General features: G+C 42.8%; 1 protein-coding gene across 1 annotated transcript in view; it reads right to left on the reverse strand.

The window, feature by feature from the left end:
* Positions 1-5,046: 5,046 nt before the first annotated feature.
* Positions 5,047-14,373, reverse strand: part of nos1apa (nitric oxide synthase 1 (neuronal) adaptor protein a) — an 83,480-nt gene continuing 74,153 nt past the window's right edge. The window contains exons 8-10 of the mRNA XM_036521208.1: positions 14,022-14,186; positions 6,352-6,517; positions 5,047-5,903 (exon numbers count right to left, since the gene is read on the reverse strand). Of these exons, the coding sequence (XP_036377101.1) occupies positions 5,464-5,903; positions 6,352-6,517; positions 14,022-14,186 (771 nt within the window). The 3' untranslated portion in view covers positions 5,047-5,463. The remainder of the gene's footprint in view (positions 5,904-6,351; positions 6,518-14,021; positions 14,187-14,373) is intronic.

Here is a 14,373-nt window from a genome sequence, read left to right on the forward strand (position 1 = left end):
ACTCTTCAGTGCCTGCTGGTGATAAAACGCTAAATAAAAGTTGCTCAAGACTTTGGTAATAAAGCTCTCAGTCCAATGCACAGGACAAATTAGAACAGCATGGCTTTCCAGGAGCAGTGTTTGCATAGGCCCAGAGTAGACACATGGTCGGAATCCTGCTGGGGCCACCATAAATATTTCACAATGACTTGTATTTGCACATAAATCTTTAACAGGGTAGAGAGGGGGAGGTAGGGGGAGAATTGGGGTGAGACGCTTTATGGCATTTTGTAAATCCCTGCAATCTCACTATCATGCTACACCCAAGGATCCAGGGGGGGGGCTGCAACAGGATTATAAACACTCTTCCTGTTATTAATCCTGTCCTGACAAGACTCCATAGTGGCACTTCCTGTTGAGCGACACAGAGAAAACACATTACCTGTGTGATTTTGTCTTTGTGCTCCTGATAAAGTGCTTCTCAGTGACATGGCTGTGTAACTTGAAGAGGGAAGGGACAGGTGTGGGGGTGAAAGTTACGCCTGAAGTATGTCAATGCGTCACTCTGCGGATGTCTCGTGACTGTGAGACATGTCGCATGTCAGTGGGAAAACGTCAAGGGGTACCAGCATTCTCCTGTGATTTATTGCTGATCAAAAGATGTTCGGCCTCAAAAATGCCGGTTTGAGGGCGAAAAAAAAATAGCTCAAAAAAAGTTGGAGAAGTTTAGAAAGGCAAAGAGATGGTTCATCCTATCACCTGAAACCTTCGTGCTCCCTCCTGAACTTCCTTGTCCTTTCAAGAAGAAGTAACACAATTGCTTATGTTCGGTGGTCACCAGGGTATGAAATCACGAAATATAGGCATCAGAGAAAGGAATGGAAGTGGGCAGATGGAGGGGCTGAATGTATCCCCCCTTCCCTTTCTGCCCCTATTAAAGCACTTCAATGAATATTTAATTTGCCATCTCAATGTCTGTCAGAGTGTCTGCATCACAGTGAGGGCAGAGTGGATTGTGTCCCAATTAATGTGCTCTTTTGAGCTCAAGAAATCGTGGTTTTAAGATTCAGACGTCTGATCGTATAGCCTTCACTGTACAGGTCAGAATACAATGCACTCAGAAGTATAGGAATACAGTCAGTTCCCTGGATTGACTGGGGTGATTGACTGTATGTAACACATATTATGTAAGTTGCATGAAGACATTAAGAAATAGCTCCATACTGTTTGTCTTAGGCATTATTACAAGACTTGCATCAAAGCTCGTTGTGGAAATGATGAAACTGCACAGTTCAAGGGATCAATAAAATAGAAACAACAAACTCCTTAGCATAAACCCACATATGTATTTCCGGTACAACGGACAGCCCGGTCTGAAATAATCTACAGACACAGAATGATCAATACTGTCCTCCCTCCTGTGAGAATGAACCTTGCACCATGTGTAATTAAAAAATGCTCACATCTGATTGGCCTGGCTATGACGCTTACACAATGGCAGTCACCTTGTACAATGTGCCTCATTGATCACCAGATTTCTGGCTTTTCAATGCTGGGATCAATATGGCCATTTTCAAGTTCACTGCACCTCCCATATGTCATGCTGGTGCTCCTCTCTCCAATCAGATCAATGCAAACAACACATCAATTCAAGCTGCCAGCTGATTTCTGTGAAATCTGGCATTTTTTTATGCAGAGGCCCTATAATAATAACTGATTGTCTATCACTATCAGGAGAATGCTAATTAATCATAACTCATGACCTTTAAATTAAAGCCAATTTATATGCAACACATTAAAGTTGATCAGTGAAACCAAATAACCCACTTCTAAGGGTGGAATGCTTTCAAGAGCTGATCATGGAAGGGGGAGATGGGTCCACATATCAGTATTCATCCAGCAGAGATGTTTCTACTTCCTACTTATCAAGACACTTTGGCAGCAGTGGCAAAACGGGACATGATGTTCTTATAAGATTTCAATTATGATTCAACTCAAAGCTTGGAGGTGATAGCGGCTTGCTGCCATGAATGGTTGATTTGTCTTTGACACTTTTATGACATCTCATGGTTCTGTAACTTTTCCACTGTTAGGGCACCTACTGCAGTTTGCATAGGAATCTGTTTTCCTGTTCCCTTTCCTGAAATGCTTAGGACCTCCTGATTGTTTTTTTACATGCCTTCAAGTATTTTTTTTGGGTGTTACATTTTGCTAACTCCTGCAAACTATCCTTCAAATTATCTGAATAAAATATCCAAGAAAAAAAAAACACAGTAATCATAACAATAACAATAATAATCATAACAAACAATAATCATATAATAAATGAAAATATTAAAATAACAGTTATAATTATTAGGCTCTGATATGGTAACTACACTGATATATTTTCTCTGTGTAAAAAGGAGTTATTTTAACATACAATATTTCAACACGCATTTTGAATCTTAAATTTTAAAAGTAATGCGATTCATAAACACAGAACGTACTTTTGAATGTACGAGACCAACAATGTGAGCAAAGCATTATCCATTCTTTGCCCAAGAAAACAAATCTTGCTCAGGTTATTCTGACAACCACACTAAAGTCCTGAAAGTAATGAGCTCATGAAAGTGAGCTGTCAGTGTGTCAATAAATACATAAATAAATAAATAAACAAACAACATTAAGACTAGTAACAGGCTTCCAGTCAATGGCTTGGAAGCTTACAGTGATATACTGTTGTTCTGGGCCACAGTGCCACAGCAGTCTATCAAGTATATGTTTCTCTCCAGGTCTTCCCCTCCCCGGGCTCAGCTCAGAACACATTACAGGAACTTAAAGTTGAGAGAATGTCAGCTTGTAACCTGTGACACACACACACACCTCAGAGGGACCAAATGACTGCTCCAACCAACTTTTACTTTCGTCATGTACATTTCTGAGCATTGGTCATAGAGACCAAGCAAAAAAAGTCATGAAAAGGTAAATACTTCAAAGCACACAAGAGGAAAAAACCCAAACAACTTAAATCTAAATTTTAAACAAATACAGACAGGTGTCTTCAAAGCACATACCAGCAAGTAACAGATAGCAGAAGCGCCATATTCCCAGTCACAGACCACTAATAAAGATGCACGGCTGTCTGCACCAACTAACCAAACACCCTGCTCACCCAAGGCAGCCATAACTTTTTAAGAGCACATTAAAGCAGTCTGTGGCCGCTGACTACTGAGGGAGAAGAGGAGGCCTCACTTTAAATGGTTATTACTGTAAAACTGACCTTAACAAGATGACGCACAACGTGCTGCATGCAATCAATCATCTCGGCCCATCACAATGAACTTTAAGGGCGTGCCACTTACTGTAAAGTGTACCAACTACATGGTAGCCCTTACAAGGATCTCATAGCATTATGTTCATTTTCTCACTGCCATCTGCATCCAAACGCATGCATGCTGTGAGTGAAATGAATAGATTAGCTGTTGAACATTACTATTACGGACTGACTGTTTTTACTCTACAGGACAGTCAAATTCAAAACAACTTTCAAACAAATCAAACCACTTGCTTTTTTTGTTTTAATCTTTGTTGTTACACTACATTTTCTCCACCCTCTAATTATCATGCCTCACTGAATGCCCGCAGGTCTCTTTCCCGCTCCTGCAGCCCGGCTCTACAGGGCGGCCTGTCCCCGAGGACTCTGGGCTCTGCTGCCATTGGCCCACCAGCAGGAGCGCACATCGCTGACATGTCAGAGAGATTATACTCGGGCAGACAGGGGGATAAATGGGCAGGGCCAGGTTCCGAATGGGCAATTGATTTTGCTGTGACATTACAATTTACAGCGATTAACAAGCGCTCCAGAAGGAGATGAAAAAATAAAGTCAATATTTTCCGAGAGGCCCGTGTTAGGTTACCCAGGACACTCCTCTGGGTGAGGCTTTTGGTTCCACGTTCTACATCTGGGCCTTGGCCCGAGGACCCAGCACGGTGCGCACGGGTGGCCACGAATCCCTCATTAGAGGGAGTGAGTGATTGCTATGCTCCTGGTCTACCCTCACCTCTGCGCTGCAGGCTCAGCGACAGACTCACACTCCTGCACATTTATTAGTCTCTCTTTGTCTCTGCAGACTCAAACTCAGGGCAGACGAAAACAAAACAAAACAAAAACAAAAACAAATTCAGCTTGGTAGTACACGCGACTGGATGAAAGGCAGACGCTGCGGCAAAGTCACCCACTTGACAAAACAAGGTCAAACACTGCAAGGTCAAAGCAAGAGTGCTGCGAGCAAGCTTTTAACAACTGTGGGGGTAATATTATGACTGAGGGGAGGAGTGATCCTGCTTAGAAATACCCAAAAGGTCACAATAACTGTTGTTCTGGTCAAATCAGAAAAAAGCAAACACGAAATGCTTGTCTCTAGATAAGCAACACAGACAGAATGATACATAACAAGACAGCAACTGATACAGATGCTTGAATCAGCACCTGGTCACACTGCATTATTCCGCAGTCTTCTATGCAATACAAACAAGGGCTTGTAGAAGCAGTGACATGGACCTTATCAGTGATTGGCTGCCCCAGTTCCCCTGTACTCATTTTGTTTTAGTAACTCTGTGTTGTCAGTAAAGCCTGATTGCTAAGCACACCTTGATGGGGACCATAACTGCCTATGAGCAGAATCCTGCGTTGGAGACAAAGCAATAGCATGCTGTAATTCGTAAACAGAACCAAATTTGCGTCAGTTTGAGTACATGCAATGAGTCATGGATGAAACTGAATTTGCATGAATTTGACTACATGCCAAGACGCATGAGCAAAACCAAATATGTGTGAATCAGAGTGTTGTGTGAAACAGCGCATACATGCTCCATGGATGTGAACAGGCTCTTCAGCACAGAGACACTATAATATTAAATTGTCATTGTACAGCTTCACAGTAACATGTATAAAATCTAATAGTCTTTCCTTCCATATACATATATATAGATAGATATAGATATAGATTTAGATATTCTGCTAAAAAAATGATCTTTGCTTGAGATTTTGAGAGGGCTGCCCTCTGACTAAACAGCAGCGGGTCACTGGATGTCCTAGATTTGTGCCAGGACTTTTGACAACCAAACACCTGTAAAATGAGCACACACGCACTGCGCCGAGCACTGCACTGGACACGCTACCCTTTACACCTCTGATTCATTGTTCCCAGCTCACACTCTTAATAGGTGTCAGCAGGGGAGGGGAGTTTAAGGGGATCAGTCTTCACGACCACCTGCTGGCTACTCTCTACACTCATAAAGATGTTGTGGGATCTTTCTGTTGAATCCAGATGCTCTACACAACGTACAGGATGACAGCCCTGCGTATGGGGGCCGAGGCAGGAGGAGCAGTGGAGGCTAAGTGGGGACCGACACTTCACATGTGTATTCACCAGGTGCTTGGAATGGGCGCTGGGACGGGGGGCAGGGTAGGGGGCTGCGGTCAGGGATAGAGGCAGACCGCTAGACCGCGATCTCGTCGTTGAGGCAGTCGGACGGCCCCTGCTTGTTGAGAACGTTGAGGAGGCGCAGGGCCCCCTCGTCCTGACCCCAGCTGTCGCGGTCATCGCTCTCGTCCGTGTTGGACTCGTACTCCGAGGCGATGCCCGACTCCCGGAACTTCAGGAATTCCAGGCTGCCCAGGAACTCGTCCCGGGAGGACTGTGGCGGTCCCTGACCCTGACCCTGCTCCTGCTGGGGGGGTCCCGGCAGGAAGCGGAAACACTCCAGCTTTACCAGGCAATTATCCCTACCTAGTGGGCTGCCCAGGGGCAGAGAGAGCTGCGTCCCATCATTAAGCGGCGGCAAGGCCACCTCCTCTGGCCGCGGCGTGGTTGGGTCACACAGCACCGGTGGCACGTTGGAGCGGAAGGTGATTTCCAGAAGGCTATCCTGGGAGCCCACTGCAGCGAGAGGGTGGCGCACATTAGGAGCTTTCCAGCCATATTACAATTACAACTCTCACAGAACACACACCAGCCTGCTTTACAATGCTAATGTAATCTAGACTGCTTGTCAGCAGGATCTCTCAAAACTGAATAAATTACTGCAGGATGTTTTTCCCCCCCAAAATTACAGCCAACAAACAGAAGAGGATAATTCTCACCGATTTCACAGGCTTATACAGCTTTAAAGCATTCATTTGTTTGACGAGCTCTATGGGTTAACCGGGCCATTCTGACTGAGACACTCAGAATGGGCACACTTCATCATGCTGAACGACTGGGGAAAAAGACATGAGGGAGTGAGGGCCTAACTCATCTTGGCCTTTTTCTCCTCTGGACAGGTTTAAAAAGGTGTGAAATGGCTGTCAAGGTGAGAGGTACAGGACATGATGGAGGAGGCTCTTACTGGAGTTGTGTCCAGAGAGCTTGAGCTCCAGCTCCTGGATCTGCTTCACCAGCAGGGAGATGTGCTGCAGCAGGTCTTTGTTCTGGAGTAGGAGCTGGTGAACCCGCGCTTGGGCCTCGATCCGGGCCGCTGCCTCCGCTGATAGCTGGTCCTTCAACAGGTGAACCTGTGGGAACACACACACTTGCTCACTCAGCATGTGAACCTGTGGGATCAGTCACACTCGCTCACACAGTAGATAAACCTGTGGGAAGACACAAGCTCACTAACAGGTGAACCTCTGGGAACACACACACGCACACACTCCTAACAAGGGCACCTTTGTACACAAACAGTCACTCGGCAGGTGAAAGGAGGTGACTCTTTGCACATACCGGTGCACTCATTTAATCAGCACATCTGTGCTTATGGGTTTCCTCTGTACGGACAGACTTCCAATATTCGCTGAGACTTTTGTTTTAGTTGATCTCGTCACCTGTTGTCCACACACTACAAGCCCATGTACTGTATATGATTTTATAATTTTTTAAATGCATATTTTTTCCATATACATACCAAATGAAGAGCAAATCTCATTAAGACAAACAAACACACAACACACATGCAATAAGTATATATAGCACCCCCATCTGCATTCCAGGTAATTAGCTTTAGTCCCTTGTACTCATTTCTCTGCCAGTTCAGTTAGAAATCGTACAGACTCATCATAAAGAAAAACATCCAAAGACTCAAGCATAACTGGTCGGATAAGAAAAGTAAATCAATAACAACAGTACTTCAATGTGAAAAACAAATGTTGGATGTTTCCAGCTAGACACTCACAAGGTTTCCTTATCATTAAAACTGGTTTTTGCCCAAGACTTTGAAAAAGTCTTCAAAGTTCTTTTAATGACTTCAGCCCTGTTGGCTACATCAAAACGTATGCACAGACTTCATCTAAATTTAATACAATAGTTTCCTGAGCTCCTGAAAAAAATTTTTGATTTCCATTAAGGCTTAGCTGACAGGGCCATTATGCAATAAATCATTCACATATATAAAAAAAGAGCCTGCGTCAAACTCACTCGATGTTCAATAAAACTGTCGGGAGAGACTGAGCATGCCACAGTCACTACAGGTGAACACACAGGGAGATAATTCTTAACTTCCTACTGCATACTGCAATTCACTGAAAACGTTGTCAACTTAAGCATCTGCATTCCAGCAAGAGACCACTCCAGTAATGCAGGAAAATAAGCACTTCTTTGTAAGCGTTTGATGCTAATGAACATAACAAGAAGAGCAGATTGTTGCCACTGGTACATGCTATACTCTGAGTATAAGTCATTGTTTGTCACTGAGTATTCATTACAATGACAGGTAACAGCATTCATAGCTCTTTGGTCTAATGCCTTACGACTAGTTGGTTGATTGGTTTTTCAAATTATATGCAGTGACCACCAAATTGAGCGCATTTATAGGTGGTATGCATAATTGCGAAAAGATAATCCATTATGTATTGATCAATCACGATACTCCCATATTACATGTGTTGGAAACACTCCATCATCATTCATATTTAATTAGCCTGGGGACATGATACAACTAATGACTTATCAGGTGGTAAAATATTCACACTGAGCCAAGCAAATTGGATTGTGCTACATGTTACACGCTCTACAATGGTGCTCCCATAAAGAAAACTTTAAGCAATCCAGACTATGAGATGGAATGTCTCCCAGCACTACAATAGTTTAGATTTCCTGTGATCTCTGAGCACAGAGTAAAAAAAGAACCAATATGCAGACTGTTCACATTTTCAATGCAAAACTTTGGAAATACATTACAGTAGACATTGACTCTCCACACTCTGAGTGAGGAGCAGATATAGAAAGAGCCAGTGTGCTTCCATTCCCACAAAAGCATATAGAGCCTAGCAATGAGAGAAAGTAAACCTTTTATCAGAAGGCTTCCTCCTTTACCTTTTTTTTGCAAAGTAGATAACCCTCATATGTATGCATATGACTGTCTAATAAATAGGATCCATTTTGAACTTTCTCTGTATTCAAACAATGTTGCTGAATTATATTTTTCAAGATGTGTGTTTTCATTATGCAAATGTGATACTAAGTACACCGTGGCCTCTGAATTGTTCTATGTATCATATTGTAGTGCACTGTAGTGCAGTTATATTGTTTCAGTCCTAATGCTTGACACAACTTTATCATCACTAAATGTGGTAAAATAATGTCTTCAGTTTCTTAAGATGTTTTAGAATGATGAAGGATGAACCACTAGGACTTTTCTCTCCTCATAACATGAATCTGAATCTGAATAAATTTGAATTTGGTTATGACTGCAATGTGTGTGTGTGTGTGTGTGTGTGTGTGCTCCTCGAGTACAGGCACACTGGTAACTGCCACCCAGGGTAATTAGTTAGCACACTGTCTACCACCCTCCTGTTAACTTGTGATAGGACATCTTGAGGGCCACTGGCAGCCATCTCCCCTGCAGTTTCACCAATCCAATGTCAGGATCTATCAGGATTCAGACTGTTTCAGCACTGCGTTTTAGCCAAGGGGCTTCACGTGAAGCACAACTAAGATTTAGGACCTTGTATGGCTCTAAACACACCACTACAAACAACCTACTCTTAACATGATGTGAAGTAGCCTAGAATCTGGCCTCAGACAAACTGCAAACAGATCTGATAGCTTTTTAGACAAAAATAAAAACATTTACAGGCTTTCCAATCTCAAGAAACATGATCTTGATGAATGATTAATGTATAAGAGAGGACAGATTGTCAAACCAAGGTCAGCTTAGATGATTAAGGTCTCAAAAATCTCATTGTTATTGTCTTTGTGTGAAAGCTTTAGTCTCAGATGGTTTCACTTTCACACAACAAGTCTCTGGTGCATCAAGGGGAGCAATTGGTCCAGGAGCTGATGAAGAGAATTGATGTCACCTCTACTTTAGAAGAAAGAGAAGAGGACCCGTCTACTTCCTGTCACTCTGTAGCTCTTGACCTGCAGCGCTCCCTCAATTCACTAGAAGAATCGGAAGCGTGAAAAGACGATGAAATTACCCTTTATTTTAGGACCACTACTTTCTCCATTCACTACTTGAGGGGTATTAAAGGAATAAAAAAAGAACAAAATAAAGATTTGACTCCATTATCACTGCACTTAGTGGTAAACAAAAGTGATCTGGGCTGGATTTGTGAGTGCGTCAGCTGAGGCGTTCCTCTTTGCGCTCGACACGGTAATCACGCTGTCACTGTAATTCGCTGCTCCGGCATGTAAAGTAGTGCCGGGGGAGAAATGACTGACGAAATGCGGCACATCCTACACTGATCACGACTTCCGTGACAACACGGGAGCGCCTCTCTACTTTTTTTTTATTTGCAGGGCATCTGGAGGAGTCTGAGGCCTTTGGTGTCTGCAGCATTTCCCCCTGAAACTAAGGGTGAAACAAGCCCAGGTCTATTTGTAATGAGTCAAATTATCAGAGGGACTACATCAAGGCCTTGCTGTCTGCCCCTGAGGAGAGCCATGGCTTAGAACTGCAGCACACGCACTCAGAAAAGCAAGACGAAACAGGGTATGAAAGCCTAATGCCTTTAGAGGCCAGAGAGGTGGTGAGCTCAACAGCTTCGGTTACCTGTTTATCACTGGAAGTCATTTCCACAGAACATTCATCAATCAGAATTTTCACCTTGGGTGATAACTGAATATGATGTAGTGGTACACTCATACTGCTGCTATAATAAGCAACTGCATGCGACATGAACAGATATAAAGAAGAAAAGACAAGACAATGAATGATGGCCTAAGGGCAACTCATTCTTCTGGCATTCATATGATGTCAAATTAAAGAACTTCACTGCTGAGAGCTGTGTGTTTTTTTTGGTGTACTTGAAAATGCAGACATGAATATTCTTGTTAACTAATATCCTTTCAATAAAATAACTTTAAAGCTTGCCTTTTTCACTTCCATATTTGTGTTTTCATTTCTTAAGCACTATACAAATGATCAAGCTTGCAGAGCTATTACAAAAGGATTCCGTTTAATGACACTTCCCGGCGACTCATGAAGTATAAATTAAACTGAACCACAGGCTCAACAAGTTCTGCTATTAAATTTACACAAGCCAGGAACTCATCAGACAGGAGCATTCACAGTTACTTGAACTGATTAACGAGTTCCTCCCCAAAAACCCAGGCAACTGCTGCGTAATCTCAAATGTCTCGGCAACGCTGACATTTCCGCTGTGCTGCACTGAGTATTAACTACATGACCAGTCTGACCACTGTGTATTGAGAGCAGATGTAATGTTCTTGACCCATCCTGACACCGCTGAATTGCCCAAGTGAGAGAGGCCTCTCTCTGCCAGGCACGGTGGCAATAACAATAACCTCTTCTGGGGTTGTCCAATGAATAACAGTCAGCGGGGTCAAGGGTTGGACGTTTTCAATCGTCTGCCAATGAACAGGTCAGCCAGGGCTCAGGAACAGCCTTGATGCTGGCCAGTCACATCCTTCTTTTCTTTATTTCAATTTCCCCTGCTTTGATGATCAGCTTTAAATAATTTCTCTTTCATTTTCTTTTAAGTAGTATTAATTCATAACTCTCATTAACAGCAGTTTAAACTAGGTGGTTGCATAATTCATTGGTTTAGTCTGGGCATGCCATGGCAAGATAAGCTGGATAACAACCTAACTTCTTAAGCTCCCCACTTCAATAATGTTATGTATGCTACTTAAAATGAAGAGATGCAAATTAGATATTAGAAGCATTAGCACTGACTGAGGCCTGATCTTAACTAAACGCTCTGCTGTGAGGGGAGGCCGCACTGAGATTATGATGTCTTGCATGTCTAACTAGTTATTCCCCTGCCCCCACTTCCTGTGTGTGTGATGCTTTTGCTTTCAACTCCATACACAAATACATTTCATCTGCAAATTATGATTTGCACCCTGGATAAGGACGCCCGCAAACATAAATTAATAATTAAACAAATAACGATCAACAGCGCAAGTGGCTTTGATAATGCACTTCAAAGCTCTCCTTTTCCTTCAAGAGTAAGGGACATGTGAAACCAGCCACCAGAATGGCATGTGGTTCTATCAAAGAGGACGTGTGGACCTACAGCAGATTGGCAAATGGGACTAAGTTGGATCAGGAATGAACTGTATATCACTTACTGATCTCACAGGGCAGTAACACTGTGCAGAGTTTTGACTCCTAATGAGGAGATTTGAAACCAGCAATGGCACTCCTGTTATATCCTTGAGAAAGGTACTTAAGCTGCTCTGCTTCAGTAAGTATCCATTTGTATTAAAATGGATAATACGTGTAACGCAAGCAATAAATTAGACTGGATAAGGCTATTTGCTAAACAAGGAACTACAAAAAGGAGGAATAGGACCACCTCCACATCTCAGGAAAACACTATGCTTCCCAGTTTTTAAAGGGAAATGCCCCCTTGGGTAGAAATACTGTAACACAGACATGCCCTCTGTTTTACTACTTTCAACATGATCACTACAAAACAACCACCAAAAAACCCCACACATTCAGGATATAAATAAAACAGATAAAGCTTACAGTTCTTCCAGATCAGCATGCTATTGCCAGGGGCAATGTGACATATTACAGCAAAACATTCTATGACACTTCTGGGTCATCTGCCTTGATCTGGAGAATTGTGGGAAATAGGGGAGAAATACAGATTACAGTAATCACAGTGAGCCCAATGCAGAACAGCAAGCTCCCAACTCTCAGGTGATTTCCCCAGTAGCTGGCAGGAGCTCTGGCTCAGAGCAGCAGGGAGTGGGGATGCAGGGCTGAAGTGGACACCCTCATGTCACGCCAGGAAGACACTCACTGGCAGGGCTGCTAACCAGCCTGCAGCCCCTTGGCCAACTGGCTGGCAAGAGCACAACTGGGCTACTGACTGAGCTGAATGAAGGACTGGATAGTCCATCCCGGAAACTCCTTCATTAAATGTCTAGCATTTCAACTCTGCCTGTAGGTGTATGGCAGCTACAGTCTGCCAGTGAATCAAACCAAATATTATTCATTATGATATTCTAAACCAAATAATTGTCACTGAGCTCTCTGCAGATTGCAATTCATATCAACAGTTCCAATAATAATAATAATGCACACTGAACACTTTATTAGGAACATCTGTACTACACAACTAATATAGGATTTTTAAGACTGATACCGATTTCAATATTTCAGGATTTAAAAATCTGATTATGATATATTGGCTGATATTCTTTTTTTTTCCAGAAACAAAAAAACAAAGATTTTCCCTACCATTTGTTATGTGTAGTTATTTAAGAGCCCTCACCAAAGATAACATGACATAATGCAGTTTAAAAATAAACTTGTTTTGATGTCATAAATAGTACTTTGAACAAAAGTACAACAAAATATCTTAAAGTTTTAATAAACAGTCAAATGTTTTAAAGTACAAAAAAGTTTAAAAAAATATCATGCCATCTTAAACTATGCAGTAAACTGATACAGTGACCTAGAGTAAATGCTGCTGTTGAATGCATCTAATACTACATGACTGTCTGCAACAAGGACTTGCGACTTTGGGATTTCGCACTACACATTTGAAAGAGAAGCTAGATAACTTTGTTTGGCTACCAAGCCATGTTAGATACTTGTTCAGCTCACGATTATTTACGTGTCCCCTCTGGTTTAACCCTTTCGCACGTAATTTATTTTTTATGCTATATAGTGCGCGTGTTACCTTACATGGTTCGTTACGTTTTCATTAGCGTTATTTAAACTTGTAATAGTTTTCAGTTAGCATTTTCTATAATTCTAATTCTAATAGTTAAATCGCGGTTTCCTCAAAGCTAAAATTAGCTAGAATTTTCCCAATCTAGTGTTCTAATCGCACCAGTTTCAGCATACGCGCTAAACTGCTAATCACACCGGAGTGACCGTACACACGAAAGGGTTAATAATTTCCAATGCACCGACTGTAACTACAGACATGCAAGTCACAGTTATATTTACCTTTGCTTCATTTAGGCAGAATAAGTTAAACGCTGTAGTTTAACCGCTCCTTAAACTATGAGGGCCTGTTAATACCAATCAATCATTGCTTGAATGCCACAGCCTATTTGAGTATTGTTGCTGACCATGTGCATCCCTTCATGGCCACAATTTACCCATCTTCTGATGGCTACTTCCAGCATGATAATGCACCATGTCACAAAGCAAAAGTCGTCTCAGTGGCCTTCCCAGTGACCGGATCTGAATCCAACAGAACACCTTTGGTATGTGGTAGAACGGGAGATTTGCAGCATGAATGGGCAGCTGACATATCTGCAAAAATTGCATGATGCAACCATGTCAACATGGACCAGAATCTGAAAGAAATGTTTCCAACATCTTGTGGAATCCATGCCACAAAGAACTGAGGCTGTTTTGAGGGAGGCCCTACCTAGTATTAGTATAGTGTTCCTAATGCAGTGCTCAGTGAGTGTATATAACCCAGAGGACTGAAAGATGTCCTAATGGAACACTGTTACATAGAGTGATATGATAAATACACAGAAGAACCACAAAGCACCTGAAACATCAGTGAGGGGGGGGGGGGGGGGGGAAGCAGAATGTTTCTCATCATCAAAGCTACAGAAGAAGTGGGGCATCCTCACCTGGGCCACTGCCACTTGTGTCTGCTGCTGCTGCTGCTGCACCTGCTGCTGGAGGAGCTGGATCTGGTGGTGCGCTGAGAGCGGGGTGCCGGCGGGCAGCTGAGTAGAGGACGATGGCAGGAGCATTTTTGGGGTGGCCAACATGATGATGGCGTCTTCGGGAATCTGCGGAGGCAGGAGAGCAGATACTATGGTAAACAGGATATCCAGAGGAACAGCTGAGATGGGGCAGCACGTGGCTGCTTCGGCAACCTGCAGGCAGGTGCAGGCTGGAATCTTTCTAGAACATTCCATGATTCAGTCTCCACTGCCAATCCACAAAGGATACATAAATGAAACTCCTAACCATGCG

This window comes from Megalops cyprinoides, chromosome 2 (assembly GCF_013368585.1).
Source record: "Megalops cyprinoides isolate fMegCyp1 chromosome 2, fMegCyp1.pri, whole genome shotgun sequence".
Classification (NCBI taxonomy): domain Eukaryota; kingdom Metazoa; phylum Chordata; class Actinopteri; order Elopiformes; family Megalopidae; genus Megalops; species Megalops cyprinoides.